Source organism: Heliangelus exortis, unplaced genomic scaffold, assembly GCF_036169615.1.
Source record: "Heliangelus exortis unplaced genomic scaffold, bHelExo1.hap1 Scaffold_112, whole genome shotgun sequence".
In the NCBI taxonomy this organism is placed as follows: Eukaryota; Metazoa; Chordata; class Aves; order Apodiformes; family Trochilidae; genus Heliangelus; species Heliangelus exortis.
This window is the reverse complement of record NW_027285932.1, coordinates 12,760-34,152: the sequence shown is the minus strand read 5'-3', so window position 1 is coordinate 34,152 and position 21,393 is coordinate 12,760. Positions and strand designations below refer to the sequence as shown.

Below are 21,393 nucleotides of genomic sequence, written 5' to 3'. Positions count from 1 at the left end.
TACCCCCTTTTCCCCCCCCAAACCCTTTCCTCCCCCCCAAACCCCTTTCCTTCCCCCCAAACCCCCTTTTCCCCTCCCAAACCCCCTTTTCCCCCCCAAACCCCTTCCTTCCCCCCAAACCCCTTTCCTTCCCCCCCAAACCCCCTTTTCCCCCCCAAACCCCTTTCCTTCCCCCCAAACCCCTTTCCTCCCTCCCCAAACCCCTTTCCTCCTCCCCAAACCCTTTCCTTCCCCCCCAAACCCCTTTCCTTCCCCAAACCCCTTTCCTTCCCCCCAAACCCCCTTTCTCCCCCCCATTTTTGACCCAAAATGGTCAAAAGGGGGGGGGGGAGGGCACTGAGGGTCTTTCCCTACTCAAATATCTGCCCCCTCCTCGATGCCTTTCAATCCCCCCTTTTTTTGGGGTGGTTTTTTGGTTTTTTTTGGGTTTTTTTTTTCTTTTTGGGGGGTGTGGAGGTGTTGTTGACCCCCTGGGGGTGTTCATTGCCCCCTCCCCAGGAGCTGAAGCTGCCCTGTGCCCGGGTGGTGGAGTCGAGCTGCGTGCTGGACGTGCTGATCAAGCTGCTGGAGGTGGTGCAGCCCTGCCTGCAGGCTGCCAAGGAGCACAAGGAGGTGCAGACCCCCAAGTAAGGCAAAAAAAAAGGGCTGGGGGGTCAGAAATGGGGGCTGGGGGTCAGAAATGGGGCTGGGGAGTCAGAAACGGGGTCTAGGGGGTCAGAAATGGGTTCTAGGGGGTAGAAAGTGGGGTTTGGGGTGTGAGAAGTGGGGTCTGATGGGTCAGAAGTGGTGCTGGGGAGTACAAATGGGGTCTGGGGGGGTCAGAAATGGGGTCTACGGGGTCAGAAGTGGGGGTGGGGGGTCAGAAATGGGGTTTGGGGGGTCAGAAATGGGTTCTAGGGGGTAGAAAGTGGGGTTTGGGGGGTCAGAAACGGGGCTGGGGGGTGAGAAGTGGGGTCTGGTTGGTCAGAAATGGGGCTGGGGGGTCAGAAATGGGGCTGGGGGGTCAGAAATGGGGTTTGGGGGGGTCAGAAATGGGGGTTTGGGGGGTCATAAATGGGGCTGGGGGTCAGAAATGGGGTTTGGGGGGTCAGAAATGGGGGCTGAGGGGTCAGAAATGGGGTCTAGGGGGTCAGAAATGGGGTCTAGGGGGTAGAAAGTGGGGTTTGGGGTGTGAGAAGTGGGGTCTGATGGGTCAGAAGTGGTGCTGGGGAGTACAAAATGGGGGCTGGGGGGGTCAGAAATGGGGCTGGGGGTCAGAAGTGGGGTCTACAGGGTCAGAAATGGAGGCTGGGGGGTCAGAAATGGGGCTGGGAGGTCAGAAATGGGGCTGGGGGGTCAGAAATGGGGTCTTGGGGATAGAAAGTGGGGTTTGGGGTGTGAGAAGTGGGGTCTGATGGGTCAGAAGTGGTGTTGGGGGGTAGAAAGTGGGGGCTGGGGGGTCAGAAATGGGGCTGGGGGGTCAGAAATGGGGGTGGGGGGTCAGAAATGGGGGCTGGGAGGTCAGAAATGGGGCTGGGGGGTCAGAAATGGGTTCTAGGGGTAGAAAGTGGGGTTTGGGGGGTCAGAAACGGGGCTGGGGGTGAGAAGTGGGGTCTGGTTGGTCAGAAATGGGGCTGGGGGGTCAGAAATGGGGTTTGGGGGGTCAGAAATGGGGTCTAGGGGGTAGAAAGTGGGGTTTGGGGTGTGAGAAGTGGGGTCTGATGGGTCAGAAGTGGTGCTGGGGGGTAGAAAGTGGGGTTTGGGGGGTCAGAAATGGGGTTTGAGGGCAAGGAATGGGGTTGGGAGGTTTCCCTTCCTTTAGGAATCCTCCTTGAACCCCTCCACCTCCCTATTTTGATTTCTTTTTCCCCAAAAAAACCAACCCCAAGGTGGATCACCCCCGTTCTGCTCCTCATCGACTTCTACGAGAAAACGGCCGTGTCCTCCAAGAGGAGGGCTCAGATGAACAAGGTGGGGGGGTCTGGGGGGGTCCTGGGGGGGTCCTGGGGGGTCTAGGGGGGTCTGGGGGGGCCCTGGGGGGGTCTGGGGGGTCCTGGGGAGGTCTGGGGGGGTCTTGGGGGGGTCTGGGGGGTCCTGGGGGGTCTGGGGGGTCCTGGAGGGGTCTGGGGGGTCCTGGGGGGGTCTGGGGGGTCCTGGGGGGTCCTGGGGGGGTCCTGGGGGGTCCTGGGGGGGTCCTGGGGGGGTCTGGGGGGTCCTGGGGGGGTCCTGGGGGGGTCTGGGGGGGTCCTGGAGGGGTCTGGGGGGGTCTGGGGGGTCCTGGAGGGGTCTGGGGGGTCTGGGGGGTCTGGGGGGTCCTGGAGGGGTCTGGGGGGGTCCTGGAGGGGTCTGGGGGGGTCCTGGGGGGGTCTGGGGAGGTCTGGGGGTCCTGGGGGGGTCCTGGGGGGTCTGGGGGGTCCTGGGGAGGTCTGGGGGGTCCTGGGGGGGTCTGGGGGGTCCTGGGGGGTCCTGGGGAGGTCTGGGGGGTCCTGGGGGGGTCTGGGGGGGTCTGGGGGGTCCTGGGGGGTCCTGGGGGGGTCTGGGGGGGTCTGGGGGGTCCTGGGGGGGTCTGGGGGGGTCTGGGGGGTCCTGGGGGGGTCCTGGGGGGGTCTGGGGGGGTCTGGGGGGTCCTGGGGAGGTCTGGGGGTCCTGGGGGGTCCTGGGGGGGTCCTGGGGGGCCTGGGGGGGTCTGGGGGGTCCTGGGGGGGTCCTGGGGAGGTCTGGGGGGTCCTGGGGGGGTCCTGGGGGGGTCCTGGGGAGGTCTGGGGGGTCCTGGGGGGGTCCTGGGGGGGTCCTGGGGGGGTCCTGGGGGGATCTGGGGGGGTCTGGGGGCGTCCTGAGGGGGTCTGGGGGGTCTGGGGGGTCCTGGAGGGGTCTGGGGGGGTCCTGGAGGGGTCTGGGGGGGTCTGGGGAGGTCTGGGGGGTCCTGGGGGGTCCTGGGGGGGGTCCTGGGGGGGTCTGGGGGGGTCTTGGGGGGGTCTGGGGGGTCCTGGAGGGGTCTGGGGGGGGTCTGGGGAGGTCTGGGGGGGTCTGGGGGGTCCTGGGGGGGTCCTGGAGGGTCCTGGGGGGTCCTGGGGGGGTCTGGGGACACAGATGGGGTCCTAGGGATGGGAAATGGAGTCCTGGGGTGGAGATCTTGGATCTCCAAGACGTGGGAGATCCTGGATGGGGGAGGTTGGGAAAGGGGGTCCTGGGGAGGAACGCTGAGCCCCTCCCCCCTCTCCCCCCCTTCCCGTTCCTCCCAGTATCTCCAGGCTACTGGGAACAACTGGCGCTGGTTCGACGACCGCTCGGGGCGCTGGTGCAGCTACAGCGCCAGCAACAACAGCACCATCGACGCCGCCTGGAGAGCCGGGGAGCCCAACGTCCGCTTCACCGCCGGGCGGCGCCGCTACACCGTGCAGTTCACCACCATGGTGCAGGTAACGCACGGGCACGCCCCGTCGCGACAGACGGGGCCCTGTCGCGATAGCTGGCACCCTCTTGTGATAGCCAGGCCCCTCTTGTGGTAGCCAGGCCCCTGTTGTGGTAGCCAGGCCTCTGTTGTGGTAGCCAGGCCCCTGTTGTGGTAGCCAGGCCCCTGTTGTGGTAGCCAGGCCCCTGTTGTGGTAGCCAGGCCTCTGTTGTGGTAGCCAGGGCCCTGTTGTGGTAGCCAGGCCCCTGTTGTGGTAGCCAGGCCCCTCTTGTGGTAGCCAGGCCACTGTTGTGGTAGCCAGGCCCCTGTTGTGGTAGCCAGGCCCCTGTTGTGATAGCCAGGCCTCTGTTGTGGTAGCCAACCCTCCTGTTGTGATAGCCAGGCCCCTGTTGTGGTAGCCAACCCCCTTGTTGTGGTAGCCAGGCCCCTGTTGTGGTAGCCAGGCCCCTGTTGTGGTAGCCAGGCCTCTGTTGTGGTAGCCAGGCCACTGTTGTGGTAGCCAGGCCTCTGTTGTGGTAGCCAGGCCTCTGTTGTGATAGCCAGGCCTCTGTTGTGGTAGCCAACCCCCCTGTTGTGGTAGCCAGGCCCCTGTTGTGGTAGCCAGGGCCCTGTTGTGGTATCCAGGCCTCTGTTGTGGTAGCCAGGCCCCTGTTGTGGTAGCCAAGCCCCTGTTGTGATAGCCAGGCCTCTGTTGTGGTAGCCAGGCCCCTGTTGTGGTAGCCAGGCCCCTGTTGTGGTAGCCAGGCCCCTGTTGTGGTAGCCAACCCCCCTGTTGTGGTAGCCAACCCCCCTGTTGTGGTAGCCAACCCCCCTGTTGTGGTAGCCAACCCCCTGTTGTGGTAGCCAACCCCCCTGTTGCGATAGCTGACCCCCCCTATCACGACAGCCACCTCCCTGTCGTGACATGACTGACTGTCACGACCTCACCCAGGTGAACGAGGAGACGGGGAACCGGCGCCCGGTGATGCTGACCCTGCTGAGAGCCCCCCGGGGCGGGAAGGGAGGAGGAGGAGGAGGAGGAGGAGGAGGGAAGGAGGGAGCAGAAGGAGAAGGACGGGAGAGCGAGGGGAGAGGGAAAGAGGAGACCCCGAGTGCAGGTAATGGGGAGGGGGCTGGGGGGGGCCCAGAGGCCCCAGGGGTCCCCCCTCCCTCTTTCTGGGTCTCCCCCTTCCTTTGTCTTCACGTCCCCCTCCCCTTTTTTTTTGGGTTCTTCCCCTCCCTCTTTTTGGGTCTCCCCTCTCTCTTTTTTTGACTCCCCTCTCCCTTTTTTGTTTTTATTAATCCCCCTCCTCCTTTTTTTTTTATTAATCCCCCTCCCCCTTTTTTTTTTATCCCCTCCCCTTTTTTTTAATCCCCCCTCTCCTTTTCTTCCCCTTTTTTTAAACCCTCTCCCCTTTTTCTTAATCCCCCTCCCTTTTTTCTCCTTTTTCTAAACCCTCTCCCCTTTTTTTTAATCCCCCTCCCCCTTTTTTTTTCTAATTCTCTCCCCTTTTTTTTAATCCCCCTCCCCTTTTTTTCTCCTTTTTCTAAACTCTCTCCCCTTTTTTTTTAATCCCCCTCCCCTTTTTTTTTTCTAATTCTCCCCCCTTTTTATTAATCCCCCTCTCCCTTTTTTTTTCTAATTCTCCCCCCTTTTTTTTAATCCCCTTCCCCTTTTTTTTAATCCCCCTCCCCTTTTTTTTAATCCCCCTCCCCCTTTTTTTTATCCCCCTCCCCTTTTTATTAATCCCCCTCCCCTTTTTCCTAATCCCCCTCCCCTTTTTTTTTTCTAATTCTCCCCCCTTTTTTTTAACCCCCCTCCCCTTTTTCCTAATCCCCCTCCCCTTTTTTTTTTCTAATTCTCCCCCCTTTTTTTTAACCCCCCTCCCCTTTTTTTTTAATCCCCCTCCCCCTTTTTTTTTCTAATTCTCCCCCCTTTTTTTTAACCCCCCTCCCCTTTTTTTTTAATCCCCCTCTCCCTTTTTTTTTCTAATTCTCCCCCTTTTTTTTTAATCCCCCTCCCCTTTTTTTTTCTAATTCTCCCCCCTTTTTTTTAACCCCCCTCCCCCTTTTTTTTTTTTTTGCTTTAATCCCCCACCCCCTCTTTCCCCCCTTCTCACCCTCTCCCCCCTCTCCCCAGCCCCTCAGCCTCCTCCCTCCGACGAAGACCCCAACCCCGCCGCCGCCTCCGCTCCTCCTCCCCCTTCCCCTGCCCCTCTCCCCCTTGCCCCGAGGACCCCTCCTCGTGCTGGGGGGGCTCTCAGGGGGAGCCCCCGGTGCGGGGCCTGGCGGAGGAGGCGGTGCCGGCGGTTCTCCGGGCCTGTGTCAGCATGCTGGGGGTCCCGGTGGACCCCGACACCCTGCACGCCACGCTGCGCCTCTGCCTGCGCCTGACCCGCAGCCACCACCACGCGCTGCTCTTCGCCGAGCTCCGCAGCACCAGAACCATCCTGGGCCTGACCCAGAGCTCTCCGGCTTCACCCCCCTGGTCACCCTGCTCTTCAGGCACATCATAGAGGACCCCTGCACCCTCAGGCACACCATGGAGAAGGTGGGGGGAGGGGAGGGGAGGGGAGGGGGGGGGGCTCTGGGGGTCGGGGAGTGGGAAGGGGGGAGGTGGGAGGGTGGGGGGGTTGGGTTGGGGATAAGGGGAGGGGGAGGTGGGGGGCTCTGGGGGGTTGGGTTGGGGTAAGGGGAGGGGGCTCAGGTTTGGGTTGGGGTAAGGGGAGGGGGAGGTGGGGGGCTCTGGGGGTTGGGTTGGGGTAAGGGGAGAGGGGGGGTCAGGGGGGTTGGTTTGGGATAAGGGGAGAGGGGGGGTCAGGGGGGTTGGTTTGGGATAAGGGGAGGGGGGGTCGGGTTTGGGTTGGGGTAAGGAGGTGGGGGGCTCGGGGGGGTTGGGCTGGGATAAGGGGAGGGGGGGGTCAGGGGGGTTGGTTTGGGATAAGGGGAGAGGGGGGGTCAGGGGGGTTGGTTTGGGATAAGGGGAGGGGGGGTCGGGTTTGGGTTGGGGTGAGGAGGTGGGGGGCTCTGGGGGGTTGGGTTGGGATAAGGGGAGGGGGAGGTGGGGGGCTCTGGGGGTCGGGGAGTTGGAGGGGGGAGGTGGGAGGGGGGGGGTTGGGTTGGGATAAGGGGAGGGGGAGGTGGGGGGCTCTGGGGGGTTGGGTTGGGATAAGGGGAGGGGGGGGGTCAGGGGGTTGGGTTGGGATAAGGGGAGGGGGGAGGTGGGGGGGTCAGGGGGGTTGGTTTGGGATAAGGGGAGGGGGAGGTGGGGGGCTCTGGGGGTCGGGGAGTGGGAGGGGGGAGGTGGGAGGGTGGGGGGGTTGGGTTGGGATAAGGGGAGGGGGAGGTGGGGGGGCTCTGGGGGGTTGGGTTGGGATAAGGGGAGGGGGGGGTCAGGGGGATTGGTTTGGGATAAGGGGAGGGGGGGGTTGGGTTTGGGTTGGGGTAAGGAGGTGGGGGGCTCTGGGGGGTTGGGTTGGGATAAGGGGAGGGAGAGGTGGGGGGGTTGGTTTGGGATATGGGGAGGGGGAGGTGGGGGGCTCTGGGGGGTTGGGTTGGGATAAGGGGTGGGGGAGGTGGGGGGGTCAGTGGTTTGGGTATCTCCCCCCACATCCCTCCCATATCCCCCCTGTCCCTCCCCTATACCCCCCATGTCCCCCCCGTGTCCCCCCCGTGTCCCCCCCGTGTCCCCCCCGTGTCCCCCCCGTGTCCCACACTGCCTTGTCCCCAGGTGGTGCGTTCAGCAGCCACGAGTGGTGCGGGGAGCAGCAGTTCTGGGGTGGTTTCGGGCAGTTTGGGGTCCCGGGAGGTGAATTACATCCTGAGGGTGCTGGGCCCCGCCGCCTGCCGCAGCCCAAACCTCTTCACCGAGGTCACCACCGCCTGCGTCCGCATCGCCCTCCCCGCCCCCAGGGGGGCTGGCACGGGTGAGACCCCCCCCAAAAACAGCCCAAACCCCCCCTAAAACAACCCAAACACACCCCCACCCCCCCCCCGGGGGGAATGAGGGGATGGGAATGGAAAAATGGGGGAAATGGGGAGGGGGAATGGGGGGATGGGAATGAGGGGGAATGAGGAGGGAATGGAAAAATGGGGAGGGGGAAATGGGGGATGAGAGGGGAAATGGGGGGGAATGAGGGGATGGGAATGGAAAAATGGGGAGGGGGAATGAGGGGGGAATGGAAAAATGGGGAAGGGGAATATGGGGGAATGAGGGGATGGGAATGGAAAAATGGGGGAAATGGGGAGGGGGAATGGGGGGATGGGAATGGGAATGAGGGGAATGAGGAGGGAATGGAAAAATGGGGAGGGGGAAATGGGGGGGTGAGGGGGAGATGGGGGGGAATGAGGGGATGGAAAAATGGGGAGGGGGAATATGGGGGAATGAGGGGATGGGAATGGAAAAATGGGGAAATGGGGATGGGGAATGGGGGGATGGGAGTGGGGGAAATGGGAATGAGGAGGGAATGGAAAAATGGGGAAATGGGGGGGATGAGGGGGAATGGGGGAATGGGAGTGGGGGGGAATGAGGAGGGAATGGAGGGGATGGGAATGAAGGGGGGAATGGGGAGAGAAATGGGGGGAGTGTTGGTCCTGGGGGTCCCTTCTCCCCCAGGAGGTATTCCTGGGGGGGTGTGTGTGTGTGTGTGTGTCTGACCCCCACCCCATTATTTCCCCCCCCCTCTCCCATTTCCTCAGCTTCTGATGATGAATTTGAGAATCTCCGTGTGAAGGGTCCCAACGCAGTGCAGTTGGTTAAGACCACCCCCCTGAAGCCCACCCCCCTGCCCCCCATCCCTGACCCCATCAAGGATGTCATCTATGACATGCTCAACGCCCTGGCTGCCTACCACGCCCCCGAAGAGGGTACCCCAGGCTTGGATTTTGGGGTGGGGGGTGTCCCACAACCCCACCCAGGGGGATACAACCCCTCCCAGGGGGGTACAACCCCTCCCAGGGGGATACAACCCCTCCCAGGGGGGGATACAACCCCTCCCAGGGGGATACAACCCCTCCCAGGGGGGTACAACCCCACCCAGGGGGATACAACCCCTCCCAGGGGGATACAACCCCACCCAGGGGGGGTACAACCCCACCCAGGGGGATACAACCCCTCCCAGGGGGGGTACAACCCCTCCCAGGGGGATACAACCCCTCCCAGGGGGATACAACCCCACCTAGGGGGGGTACAACCCCACCCAGGGGGGGTACAACCCCTCCCAGGGGGGTACAACCCCTCCCAGGGGGATACAACCCCTCCCAGGGGGGGTACAACCCCTCCCAGGGGGGGTACAACCCCTCCCAGGGGGATACAACCCCACCCAGGGGGGATACAACCCCTCCCAGGGGGATACAACCCCTCCCAGGGGGATACAACCCCACCCAGGGGGGTACAACCCCTCCCAGGGGGGTACAACCCCTCCCAGGGGGATACAACCCCTCCCAGGGGGATACAACCCCACCCAGGGGGGTACAACCCCTCCCAGGGGGGTACAACCCCTCCCAGGGGGATACAACCCCACCCAGGGGGGGTACAACCCCTCCCAGGGGGGTACAACCCCTCCCAGGGGGATACAACCCCACCCAGGGGGGGTACAACCCCTCCCAGGGGGATACAACCCCACCCAGGGGGGTACAACCCCACCCAGGGGGTTTTAGGGGGGGGAAAGGTGAAGGAGGGGGTTTTGGGGTGACCCCCAAGGTGGGGTTGGGGGGGTCTAAAAGGGGTGGAGGGGAATTTGGGGGGTTTGAAAGGGAATTGGGGGGGGGTCTGTAAGGGGTGGGGTGGGGGCTTGGGGGGACTGGGGGAAAATTGGGGGCCCCTGAGGGTGAAAGGGGAGCTATGAGAGAAGAACCCCTCCCCCCAGTTTTTGGGTGCCACTCCCAGCACGGGGGGTCCCAAACCCCACCAGCCCCCAAGGCAATTTGGGGAGGGGGGGAGGGAGGGGGAGTCCCTTTAAACCTTTCCTTTTTTTTTTTTTTTTTTTTTTGGATGGGGGTCCTTTGAAGACTTACTAAGTTTTTTTTTTGGGGTGGGGGGGGTGTGTGTGTCTTAACCCCAAGGTGAGAAGGGGGACCCCAAAAGTGCAGCCCCCTCAGAGGTGAGCCAACTGCTGTCAGACATTGGGGATGAGATGTACCAGCAGTACCGAAGCCTCACCAGGCAGCCCCCCGACTTTGAGCCCCCCCCAGGATTCAACATCAACGTGAGGGGGGGCACGGACCCTGGGGGAGGGGGTGGGGGGGGTTTGGAGGTGGATTGGGGGGGGGTTTGAGGGATTTGGGGGGTTTGAGGGGATTTGGGGGGGTTGAGGGGATCTTTGGGGGGGGTTCGGGGGGTGATGGGAGGAGGAAGAGGGAGGGGAGGGGGATCCAGGGGGGGGGCTGGGGCTGGAGTGATGGGAGTGGGGAGGGGGATTTGGGGGACCCCCCTGGCTCTGACGTCACTCCTTGGCTGTGACGTCACCCCTGGCTCTGACGTCACTCCTTGGCTGTGACGTCACCCCTGGCTCTGACGTCACCCCAGGCCCAGGTCTTCGGTGCTGATGGAGCCACCGCTGAGACTCCTCCATCGGGGACCCCCCAGGGAGAAGGTGCCAATGTCCCCACCCCCTCCCAGGGTCCCCTCCTGTCCCCTCCAGGCCACCCCCAGTGTCCCCAACCCCCCCGGTGTCCCCTCCATGTCCCAAAACCTTCAACCTCCCCTTGACCACCTTGACCTTCCCAACGTCCCCGGCGCGTCCCCTGATGTCCCCATCGTGTCCCCTGATGTCCCCTTTGTGTTCCTTGATGTCCCCCTCGTGTCCCCTGATGTCCCCAATGTCCTCTCCATGTCCCCAACTCCCCCGATGTCCCCTCCATGTCCTCAAGACCCCTGAAGCCCCTCCACATCCCCCAAACCTTCAACCTCCCCTTGGCCACCTTGACCCTCCCCAGCGTTCCTTGACCTGGGACGTCCCCATCGTGTCCCCTGATGTCCCCAACGTGTCCCCTGGCCAGCAGGCAGCCCCGAGGAGGGTCGGGATGGTCGGAAGGAGAAGGAAGGGGATCGGGGGGAGGAGCGGGGCCGTGCCAAGGGTTCCAAACCCCTGATGCCCACCTCCACCATCCTGAGGCTCTTGGCCGAGCTCGTCCGCTCCTACGTCGGCATCGCCACCCTCATCGCCAACTACAGCTACACCGTGGGACAGTCCGAGCTCATCAAGGAGGTGACAGGGACACCAGGGGTCAGGGGGGGGGTCTGGGGGGCCGTGGGGGGGGTGTTGAGGTGGTTGGAGTGGGTCTTGAAGGGTTGTGGGGGGTCTCGAGGGGTTCGTGGTGGATCTCAAGGGGTCCGTGGTGGATGTCGGGGTGTTCGTGGTGGTCGTGGGGTCCGTGTTGGGTCACGATGGGTCTGGAAGGGGTTTGTGCTGTGACCTCCCCCCTCAGGACTGCAGTGTTTTGGCCTTTGTCCTGGACCACCTCCTGCCCCAGACCCAGAGTGCAGAGGACAAGGACACCCCTGCCCTGGCCAGGCTCTTCCTCGCCAGCCTGGCAGCCGCCGGCACCGGCACCGACGCTCAGGTGGCTTTGGTCAACGAGGTGAAAGCAGCCCTGGGGAGGCCCTGGCCATGGCTGAGAGCACTGAGAAACATGCCAGGTGGGACAGGGGGACACCTGGGGACACCACGGGGACAGCAGCACCTGGGGACAGCACCTGGGGACAGCACAGGGACAGCAGGACCTGGGGACAGCACAGGGACATCACAGGGACATCACAGGGACAGTAGGACCTGGGAACAGGACCTGGGGACAGCACAGGGACAGCATCTGGGGACAGCAGGACCTGGGGACATCACAGGGACAGCACAGGGACAGCACAGGGACAGCAGGACCTGGGGACAGGACCTGGGGACAGCAGGACCTGGGGACATCACAGGGACAGCACAGGGACAGCAGGACCTGGGAACAGCACCTGGGGACAGCACAGGGACAGCATCTGGGGACAGCAGGACTTGGGACAGCACTTGGAGACATCACAGGGACATCACAGGGACAGCAACACCAGGAGACACCACAGGGACACAAGGGGACACCATGGGGACATCAGAGGAAGATCTGGGGACACCTGGGCAGCAGCAGCTCCCTCAGCCTCACACCAGCCCCAGGCTGAGCTGTCCCTCCCGGAGGTGCCACATCCTCCCTGGGGCTGAGCTGCTCTCCCCAGGGGGGTCTCCCCCATCCCCTCCCCCCACGTGTGACACCTCTGTCTGTCCCCACGCCAGGCTCCAGGCTGTCATGTGCATCATCAGCACCATCATGGAGTCCTGCCCCTCCACCTCCAGCTTCTACAGCAGTGCCACCAAAACCCAACACAACGGGATGAACAACATCATCCGCCTCTTCCTCAAGAAGGGTTTGGTCAACGACCTGGCCAGGGTGCCACACAGCCTGGACCTCTCCAGGTGGCCTTGGGAGGGGGCTGGGGACATCTCCAGGGGTTCTGGGGGGATCTCCAGGGGTTCTGGGGGGATCTTGAGGGGTTCTGGGGGGATCTTGAGGAGTCTCGGGGGATCTTGAGGAGTTGCAGTGGGTTTTGGGGGGATCTTGAGGGGTTTTGGTGGGATCTTGAGGGGTTTGGGTGGGATCTTGAGGGGTTTTGGTGGGATCTTGAGGGGTTCTGGGGGGATCTTGAGGGGTTTTGGTGGGATCTTGGGGGGGTTTTGGGGGGATCTTGAGGGGTTTTGGGGGGATCTTGAGGGGTTTTGGGGGATCTTGAGGAGTCTTGATGGCTCTTGAGGAGTTGCAGTGGGTTTTGGTGGGATCTTGAGGGGTTCTGGGGGGATCTTGAGGGGTTTTGGTGGGATCTTGAGGGGTTTTGGTGGGATCTTGGGGGGGTTTGGGTGGGATCTTGAGGGGTTTGGGTGGGATCTTGAGGGGTTTTGGTGCGATCTTGAGGGGTTCTGGGGGGATCTTGAGGGGTTTTGGTGGGATCTTAGGGGGGTTTTGGGGGATCTTGGGGGGGTTTTGGGGGGATCTTGAGGGGTTCTGGGGGATCTTGAGGAGTCTTGGTGGCTCTTGAGGAGTTGCAGTGGGTTTTGGGGGGATCTTCAGGGGTTTGATGGGTTTTGGTGGGATCTCCAGGGGTCAGGCTGACATTTTAAGGGGTAACAGTGGGTCCTGGAGGGTCGGGGGTGTCCCTGGGGGGTCTCACGTGCCCCCCCACCCCCCAGCCCCAACATGGCCAACACGGTGAACGCGGCGCTGAAGCCCCTGGAGACGCTGTCGCGCATCGTCAACCAACCCAGCGGCCTCTTTGGCACCAAGGGCTCCTCCAGCAAGAGCAAAGGGGAGGGGGCAGGGGGGGCCCGGGAGGCAGGGGCAGCCCCCCCCGACGGAGGTACCCACCCCCCCAGAACCCCCCCTGGGACACCACCTCCTCGTGTGGTCACCGTCCCCTCGCGGTGGTCACGGTCACCGCCTCCTCACGGTGGCCACCGTGCCCCTACGGTGGCCAACACCTCCTCGAGGCCCCCACCATGGCCACCCGTGGTGGTGGTGGCTGGGTGGGGGTGACGCTTGCCCCAACGCCCCCTCCCCATCCCCCAGGGGACCCTGGGGACCCCGAGCCCCCCGAGGAGGACGTGGAGGCGGCGCAGGCGGAGGCGGCCGACGGGGACATGGATGGAGAAGCTGAAGGTGACACCGTGGTCCTGGCAGGACAGCCCGAGGGGCTCAGCACCCAACAGATGCAGGTCAGAGACCCCCTCCCCAAATTCCCCAGCGTCCCCCAACACCCCTAGCACCCCATTCACCCCCCCCTCTGACCCCCACCCAAGGTGGAGAACGATCTGGAGGACCTCATCGATGAGCTGCTGGAGAGGGACGGGGCCAACCGCCAACAGCGCCATCATTGGTTACCACCCCCCCCTTCCCCCCCTCCCCACCACCCCCACCCTAGCTCTGGGGTGGTCCCAGGGACCCCTCCCTCAGGGGGCTGCCCCCGTTCATGGTGGTTTTCACCCCAAACCCAGTGAGCCGCTCCGGGGAGGATGAGTCCCAGGAGGACGTTCTGATGGATGAGGCTCCATCCAACCTCAGCCAAGCTTCCACCCTGCAGGCCAACCGAGAAGGTGGGGGCTTCAGGGAGGGGGGGTCCTCAAAATTTAAGGGGGCTGGGGGTGTCCAGGGTGACACCGAGGTCCCACCCACCCCCCTCCCGTTGTCCCCCCACATCCCCCGTGAAGATTCCATGAACATCTTGGATCCCGAGGATGAGGAGGAGCACACGCAGGAGGAGGACAGCAGTGGCAGCAATGAGGATGAGGATGACAGCCAGGACGAGGAGGAGGAAGAGGAGGAGGAAGATGAGGATGATCAGGTGGGATGGGCAGAGGCCTTGGGTGGGGGTGTCCCCATTTTGGGTCAAGATTCCCCATTTATGGCAACGACTCCTCCGTTTGGGCTCAACGTCGCCTCATTTGGCCTCAACCTTCCCCCCTTTTTGCCTCCTCTCACCTCCCGGGGCCATTTTTTTCCCCTCTCTCTCAGGACGATGAGGAAGGGGAGGAAGGGGAGGAGGAGGAGGATGATGATGATGGCTCTGAGATGGAGTTGGATGAGGATTATCCCGACATGAACGCCTCCCCCCTCGTCCGCTTCGAGCGCTTCGACCGCGACGACGATCTCATCATCGAGTTTGACAACATGTTCTCCAGCCCCAGTACGGCCCTGGGGGGCTCCCCTCCCCCCAGCACCCCACTTCTCCCCTCCCCAGCACCCGGGGGGGGGGTTGGGAGACCTTTGAACCCCCATTTTCCCCCTGATTTTCATCTCCCTGTGACCCCAGGGGTCTCCAGGATGAGCTTTCCCCTTCCCCTCTTCCCTAACCCTTCTTTCTCCCCCAATTTTTCCCCCAGGGGTCTCCAGGATGAGGTTTTCCCCTTCCCCTCTTCCCTAACCCCTATTTTTCCCCCAATTTTTCCTTCCTCATGACCCCAGGGGTCTCCAGGATGAGGTTTCCCCTCCTCTCTTCCCTAACCCTTATTTCTCCCCCAATTCTTCCCCCAGGGATCTCCAGGATGAGGTTTCCCCTTCCCCTCTTCCCTAACCCCTATTTTTCCCCCAATTTTTCCTTCCTCATGACCCCAGGGGTCTCCAGGATGAGGTTTTCCCTTCCCCTCTTCCCTAACCCCTATTTTTCCCCCAATTTTTCCTTCCTCATGACCCCAAGGGGTCTCCAGGATGAGGTTTCCCCTTCCCCTCTTCCCTAACCCTTATTTCTCTCCCAGTTTTTCCCCCAGGGATCTCCAGGATGAGGTTTTCCCCTTCCCCTCTTCCCTAACCCCTATTTTTCCCCCAATTTTTCCTTCCTCATGACCCCAGGGGTCTTCAGGATGAGGCTTCCCCCTCCTCTCTTCCCTAACCCTTATTTGTCTCCCAGGGGTCTCCAGGATGAGGTTTCCCCTTCCTCTCTTCCCTAACCCTTCTTTCTCCCCCAATTTTTCCCCCAGGGGTCTCCAGGATGAGCTTTTTCCCCTTCCCCTCTTCCCTAACCCTTATTTCTCCCCCAATTCTTCCCCCAGGGATCTCCAGGATGAGCTTTTCCCCTTCCCCTCTTCCCTAACCCCTATTTTTCCCCCAATTTTTCCTTCCTCATGACCCCAGGGGTCTTCAGGATGAGGTTTCCCCCTCCCTTCTTCCCTAACCCTTATTTGTCTCCCAGGGGTCTCCAGGATGAGGTTTCCCCTCCTCTCTTCCCTAACCCTTCTTTCTCCCCCAATTCTTCCCCCAGGGATCTCCAGGATGAGGTTTTCCCCTTCCCCTCTTCCCTAACCCCTATTTTTCCCCCAATTTTTCCTTCCTCATGACCCCAGGGGTCTCCAGGATGAGGTTTCCCCCTCCTCTCTTCCCTAACCCTTCTTTCTCCCCCATTTTTTCCCCCAGGGGTCTCCAGGATGAGGTTTCCCCCTCCTCTCTTCCCTAACCCTTATTTCTCTCCCAGTTTTCCCCCAAGGGTCTCCAGGATGAGCTTTTCCCCCCTCCCCTCCTTCATTTCCCCCCCCCGAATTTCAAATCCACATTTTTTTTCCAATCCCGGGGTGACCTCAGGACGGGGATTTTCCCCCTCCCCACCTTCTTAACTCCTCTTTTTTTCCCCCTTCCCCAGCTGACATCCCCCCCTCCCCGGGGAACATCCCTGCCAGCCACCCCCTCCTGGTCCGTCACGCCGACCACGGGGCCCTCTCCCTGGGCACGGGCGCTGCCACCACCCGCCTGGCCCAGGGCTTGGGGCGCAGCCAACGCACCCTCAGGCAGCTGACAGCCAATGCTGGGCACACCATCCACGTCCACTACCCGGGGGCCAGGCAGCCAAACCCCCCCCTCATCCTCCAGAGGTCAGTGACACACCCGGGGCACCCAAACCCCAGGGGCAGGGGGGGCACAAAACGCACCCCGAGTGCCAGAAAGTGCACCCGGGGTACCCAAAATGCACCAGGGGCACCCAAAATGCACCCAGGGGCACCTAAAATGCAACCAGGGGCACCTAAAATGCAGCCAGGGGCACCTAAAATGCACCCAGGGCACCCAAAATGCACCCGGGGCACCCAAAATGCAACCAGGGGCACCTAAAATGCACCCAGGGAACCCAAAATGCACCCAGGGGCACCCAAAATGCACCCAGGGTACCCAAAATGCACCCAGGGGCACCCAAAATGCATCCGGGGCACCCAAAATGCAACCAGGGGCACCCAAAATGCACCCAGGGTACCCAAAATGCACCCAGGGGCACCCAAAATGCAGCCAGGGGCACCCAAAATGCACCCAGGGGCACCCAAAATGCAGCCAGGGGCACCCAAAATGCAACCAGGGGCACCCAAAATGCACCCGGGGCACCCAAAATGCAACCAGGGGCACCTAAAATGCAACCAGGGGCACCCAAAATGCACCCGGGGCACCCAAAATGCAACCAGGGGCACCCAAAATGCACCCGGGGCACCCAAAATGCAACCAGGGGCACCCAAAATGCAGTCGGGGCACCCAAAATGCACCAGGGGCACCTAAAATGCAGCCAGGGGCACCCAAAATGCAACCAGGGGCACCCAAAATGCAACCAGGGGCACCTAAAATGCAGCCAGGGGCACCCAAAATGCACCCGGGGCACCCAAAATGCAACCAGGGGCACCTAAAATGCAACCAGGGGCACCCAAAATGCAGTCGGGGCACCCAAAATGCAACCAGGGGCACCCAAAATGCACCAGGGGCACCTAAAATGCAGCCAGGGGCACCCAAAATGCAACCAGGGGCACCCAAAATGCACCAGGGGCACCCAAAATGCACCAGGGGCACCCAAAATGCAACCAGGGCACCCAAAGTGCAGCCAGGGGCACCCAAAATGCAACCAGGGGCACCCAAAATGCACCCAGGGGCACCTAAAATGCAACCAGGGGCACCCAAAATGCACCCAGGGGCACCCAAAATGCACCCGGGGCACCCAAAATGCACCAGGGGCACCTAAAATGCAACCAGGGGCACCTAAAATGCAGCCAGGGGCACCTAAAATGCACCAGGGGCACCTAAAATGCAGCCAGGGGCACCCAAACAAAGCAGCTGAACAGGAGCCCAACCTCCCCCCCCTCAAACCTCACCAAAACCTCCACCCCCTGCTGTCACCCTGTGTCCCCCCCAGTGTCCCTGTGTCCCCTTCCCGGTGTCCCCTTCCCCCGGGTGACCCCATGCCCCCTCCCAATGTCCCTGTGTCCCCTTCCTGGTGTCCCCCTCCCCCCGGGTGACCCCGTGTCCCCCCCCCCCCGGTGACACTGTGTCCCCCCCAGTGTCCCTGTGTCCCCCCCAGTGTCCCCGTGTCCCCCCCCCAGGCTGCTGTGCCCCTCAGACACCCTCCAGCTCAGCAGCGGCCGCCGCTGCACACCCCGTGTCCCCCCCCAGTGTCCCTGTGTCCCCTTCCTGGTGTCCCCTCCCCCCCGGGTGACCCCGTGTCCCCCCCCCCCGGTGACACTGTGTCCCCCCCAGTGTCCCCATGTCCCCCCCCCAGGCTGCTGTGCCCCTCAGACACCCTCCAGCTCAGCAGCGGCCGCCGCTGCACACCCCGTGTCCCCTCCCAGTGTCCCTGTGTCCCCTTCCTGGTGTCCCCTCCCCCCGGGTGACCCCGTGTCCCCCCCCCAGTGTCCCTGTGTCCCCCCCAGTGTCCCTGTGTCCCCCCCAGTGTCCCCATGTCCCCCCCCCAGGCTGCTGTGCCCCTCAGACACCCTCCAGCTCAGCAGCGGCCGCCGCTGCACACCCCGTGTCCCCTCCCAGTGTCCCTGTGTCCCCTTCCTGGTGTCCCCTCCCCCCCGGGGACCCCGTGTCCCCCCCCCAGTGTCCCTGTGTCCCCCCCAGTGTCCCCGTGTCCCCCCCAGTGTCCCTCTGTCCCCCCCCAGTGTCCCCATGTCCCCCCCCCAGGCTGCTGTGCCCCTCAGACACCCTCCAGCTCAGCAGCGGCCGCCGCTGCACACCCCGTGTCCCCTCCCAGTGTCCCTGTGTCCCCTTCCTGGTGTCCCCTCCCCCCGGGTGACCCCGTGTCCCCCCCCCAGTGTCCCTGTGTCCCCCCCCAGTGACCCTGTGTCCCCCCCCAGGCTGCTGGGTCCCTCTGCAGCTGCTGACATCCTCCAGCTGAGCAGCTCCCTGCCGCTGCAGAGCCGCGGGCGCGCGCGGCTGCTGGTGGGGAACGAGGACGTTCACATCATCGCCCGCTCGGATGAGGAGCTCCTGGATGACTTCTTCCACGAGCAGGGAAGTGCTGGCAGCCAGGCAGGTGAGTGGGGGCACGGGCAGAGACCCCTCCCTCAAATTGGGGGGGGGGACAGGGGGGGCGTAGGAGGGACCCCTCCTCAAACGGCGTGGGACGGGAGAGGGAAGGGGCTTGGGGGGAAAGGGGGAAAAAGGGGGTGGAGGGGAGAGGAGGGGTTAAGGGAGGTGGGGAGGGGGTTAAAGGAGTGGGGAGGGGGCTTGGGAAAGGGGGGGGGCTTGGGAAAGTGGGGGGTGAGAGAGATCAGGGAGACCCCCCTTGAAATCAAGGGGATGGGGATGGAGGGAGAAGGAAGTGCTTATGGGGAGAGGGGAAAAAGGGGGTGGAGGGAAGAGGAGGGGGTCTAAAGGAGTGGGGAGGGGGTTGAAGGAGTGGGGAGGGGGCTAAGAGGGAGGAGGGGGGGTGGATTGAAGGGGTGGGGGGGTGAGAACTTGGAAGAGACCCCCCCCCTCAAACTAAGGGGCTGAGGAGGGAATGAGGAGGCAGTGGGTGGAGGAAAGGGGAGGGGCAAAGGAGGAAAAGAGGGCGTGGTCTAGGCCAAGGGGCGGGGTTTATCCTTCAGAGGCCCCGCCCCCTTCATCTGGGTTCACCCCGTGTCCCCCCCCACCCTGTGCCCCCCCCCAGGGACCCTCTCCAGCATCCCCACTGCCCTCACCCGATGGACTGAGGAGTGCAAAGTGCTGGATGCTGAGAGCATGCACGACTGTGTCTCAGGTGGGTGTGTCCCCCAGGGGGGGGTGTGCCCCCCCCCCGTGTCCCCGAGACCCCCCCTCCATTTCGCCAGGAACCCCCCCAGTGTCCCCAAGACCCCCCTGAAGTCCCACAACCCCCCCGTACCCTCCAAACCACAGAGCTTTCCGGTGCCATCGTCCACCTCTCCCAATGTCCCCAAGCCCTCCAGGGTGTCCCCAGCCCCTCCAGGGTGTCCCCAATCCCCCTGGGGTGTCCCCAATCCCCCTGGGGGGGGGGTCTCAACCCTTTTTTGTCCCCCGTGTCCCCCCCCCCCAGTGGTCAAGGTCCCCATCCTGGCCCGTTTGGAAGCTCTGAGGGACGAGGAGCTGGACGAGCGCCGGGAGAAGCGTCGGCGCCAGGCGGCCGAGGAAGAAGCCAAAAACACTGAGAAAGAGGAAAAGGAGGGGCCCGACCCCCAGGTGAGGGGCGCCACGACCCCCCCCCCTAAAAAAAAAATCAGGGGGAGAGGGGGAGAAAAGCAACAAAGCCCCCAAAAAATCCTTCCCCCTCCCTCCTTAGGACGCCGCCTCCAAAGCCGCTGCTGACGTCACCCCCCCAGGTAACTCCGTGCCCTCACCTCCTTTTTAAACCTGTTTGAAGGTGCCCCCCCCCAAGCTTGGAAATATCTCGGGGATCCCCCCCCCCACTCTCTAAGCCCCCCCCCCTTGCTGCACCCCGCGGGTTGAGGTAGTAGATTGTATAGTTGGAGGGTCACACCCCCGTTCGGAGATAACTATACAGTCTACTGTCTTCCTCGCGGGGCGCGCGGCCGCCGGACTCCTGGGGACCCTCCTGGGGGGCTGAATTTGGGGGGGGGGCTGTATTTGGGGGGGGGGAGGCATCGGGGGGGCTCTGCTGTATCTCCTCTTCTCCCCCCCCCCCCCCCCCCAGTATACCCAGTTGAAGCGGGAGAAATGGAAGAAGAGGGGGACCCCTCCCTCCCGTTAGGGTGCAGCCTGAGGGGGGGTGGGGGCTGATTAATGGGGGGGGTTAATTAGGGGGGGGGGTTGTTTAATTTGGGAGGGGGTTGTTTAATTGGGGAGGAGGGGTTGGGGGGCTCTGTTGTATCTCTTTTCCTTCCCCCCCTCCAGTTAAAAGGAAGAGGAATGGGAGGGGAGGGGGGGGTGAAAGGGTGGGAGGGGGATTTTGGGGGTGTTTTTTTCAGGGGGGGGGAGCCCCCTCTGTGGGACCCTTCCCTCCTATTGGGGTGCAGGTGGATGCCTGGGGTCCCTTTGGGGGGTGGGGGCTGATTAATGGGGGGGGTCAAGTAATTGAGGGGGGGCTGATTAATTTGGGGGGGAACACTGGGGGGGGCTCCATGGTATCTCCCCCCCCACTCCATGTGCACTTAAAGGTGGAGGAATGGGGGGGGGGGGGGGGGCGACACTTGGAGGGTTGAAAATGGGGGGGGGGGGAGGTTTCAGGGTTAAATTTTTTGGGGGGGGGGTTGTTGGGTTGTGGGGGGAGGGGGCAGGTGTGTGTCCCCCCCTTTTTGGGGTGCAGCTGGATGCCTGGGTCCCCTCGGGGGGAGGGTGTGTGGTTATTTGGGGGAGGGTCTGTGGTGTCCCGCACCCAATGAAAGGTGTTTAAAGGGGGGGGGGGGGCATTTGGGAGGGGGCTTGAGGGGGGGAGATTTGGGGGGGGGGGGTCTCACAGATGTCCTAAAAGATGCAGAAGTTGGGGGGGGGGGGTTGTTCCAGGTTTTTTTGAGTGTGTGTGGGGGTGTCTCTCCTGAGTTTTTTTGAAGGGGGGGTCTCTCCCTGACACCCTTGTGTGTCCCCCCCCCACCCCAGAGCCCAGCGGGACACCGGGTGAGCCCCCCCCTCCTCGAGGGCCCATCCTGACCTTGGAGCTGGATGAGCCGGAGCCCACCCCCCCCCCAACCCAAGACCCCCCCTCGGGCACCCCCCAAGTCCCCCCACGGCCCCCCCAGGCCCCCCCCCTGAAAACGACGAAGACGGAGGGGGGGGAGGAGGAGGAGGGGGGGGGGGTGTTTCGGGGAGACCCCCCCAGGAGGCTGAAGCCACTCAGATGGAGCTGTCCCCCGCCCCCACCATCAGTGAGTTGCCCTTTTGGGGGGAATTCCCCGGGTTTTGGGGCTGGGGGGGGGGGGATTGGGTGGGTCCTGGAAGTGAGGGGGGGGTCTGACCCTGTCTGTCTGTCTGTCCCCCCCCCCCCTCAGCGTCGCTGTCCCCAGAGAGGGCAGAGGAGGGGGAGGCTCTGGTGGGGGGGAGCTCCCAGCTGGAGGGCTCCCCCATGGACACCTCCTCGATGACGTCATCATCAGGCGCCCTGGAGGGGGAGGGGAGTGGGGGGGGAGAGGTGGGGGCGGTGGCTCCCAACAACCCCCCCAACCCCCCCGCCACCCCCCCAGGGACCCCCCCCTGCCCCGCCCGACGCCGCCCAGCAGCCCCCCGAGGAGAGGTGAGAAGTGATAACCCCTCCCCCACCCCCCAGTGATGTCACACCCCCGGGGCAGTGACGTCATCTCCCCGTGCTGTGACGT

The 21,393-nt window shown here is 63.3% G+C and overlaps 1 protein-coding gene across 1 annotated transcript in view; it reads left to right on the top strand.

Moving 5' to 3' along the window:
- Nucleotides 1-498: 498 nt before the first annotated feature.
- Nucleotides 499-21,393, top strand: part of HUWE1 (HECT, UBA and WWE domain containing E3 ubiquitin protein ligase 1) — a gene marked incomplete at its 5' end in the record, with an annotated part of 32,424 nt that continues 11,529 nt past the window's right edge. The window contains 31 exon segments of the mRNA XM_071732518.1: nucleotides 499-626; nucleotides 1,869-1,950; nucleotides 3,222-3,398; nucleotides 4,323-4,488; nucleotides 5,511-5,596; nucleotides 5,599-5,839; nucleotides 5,842-5,921; nucleotides 7,101-7,296; nucleotides 8,069-8,236; nucleotides 9,434-9,576; nucleotides 9,897-9,963; nucleotides 10,370-10,578; nucleotides 10,799-10,970; nucleotides 10,973-11,009; nucleotides 11,635-11,814; nucleotides 12,583-12,749; nucleotides 12,959-13,104; nucleotides 13,189-13,242; nucleotides 13,244-13,265; nucleotides 13,384-13,482; nucleotides 13,597-13,730; nucleotides 13,901-14,072; nucleotides 15,519-15,747; nucleotides 17,983-18,161; nucleotides 18,780-18,869; nucleotides 19,164-19,306; nucleotides 19,407-19,446; nucleotides 20,681-20,775; nucleotides 20,778-20,946; nucleotides 21,070-21,239; nucleotides 21,241-21,311. Coding sequence (XP_071588619.1) covers nucleotides 499-626; nucleotides 1,869-1,950; nucleotides 3,222-3,398; nucleotides 4,323-4,488; nucleotides 5,511-5,596; nucleotides 5,599-5,839; nucleotides 5,842-5,921; nucleotides 7,101-7,296; nucleotides 8,069-8,236; nucleotides 9,434-9,576; nucleotides 9,897-9,963; nucleotides 10,370-10,578; nucleotides 10,799-10,970; nucleotides 10,973-11,009; nucleotides 11,635-11,814; nucleotides 12,583-12,749; nucleotides 12,959-13,104; nucleotides 13,189-13,242; nucleotides 13,244-13,265; nucleotides 13,384-13,482; nucleotides 13,597-13,730; nucleotides 13,901-14,072; nucleotides 15,519-15,747; nucleotides 17,983-18,161; nucleotides 18,780-18,869; nucleotides 19,164-19,306; nucleotides 19,407-19,446; nucleotides 20,681-20,775; nucleotides 20,778-20,946; nucleotides 21,070-21,239; nucleotides 21,241-21,311 — 4,112 coding nt within the window.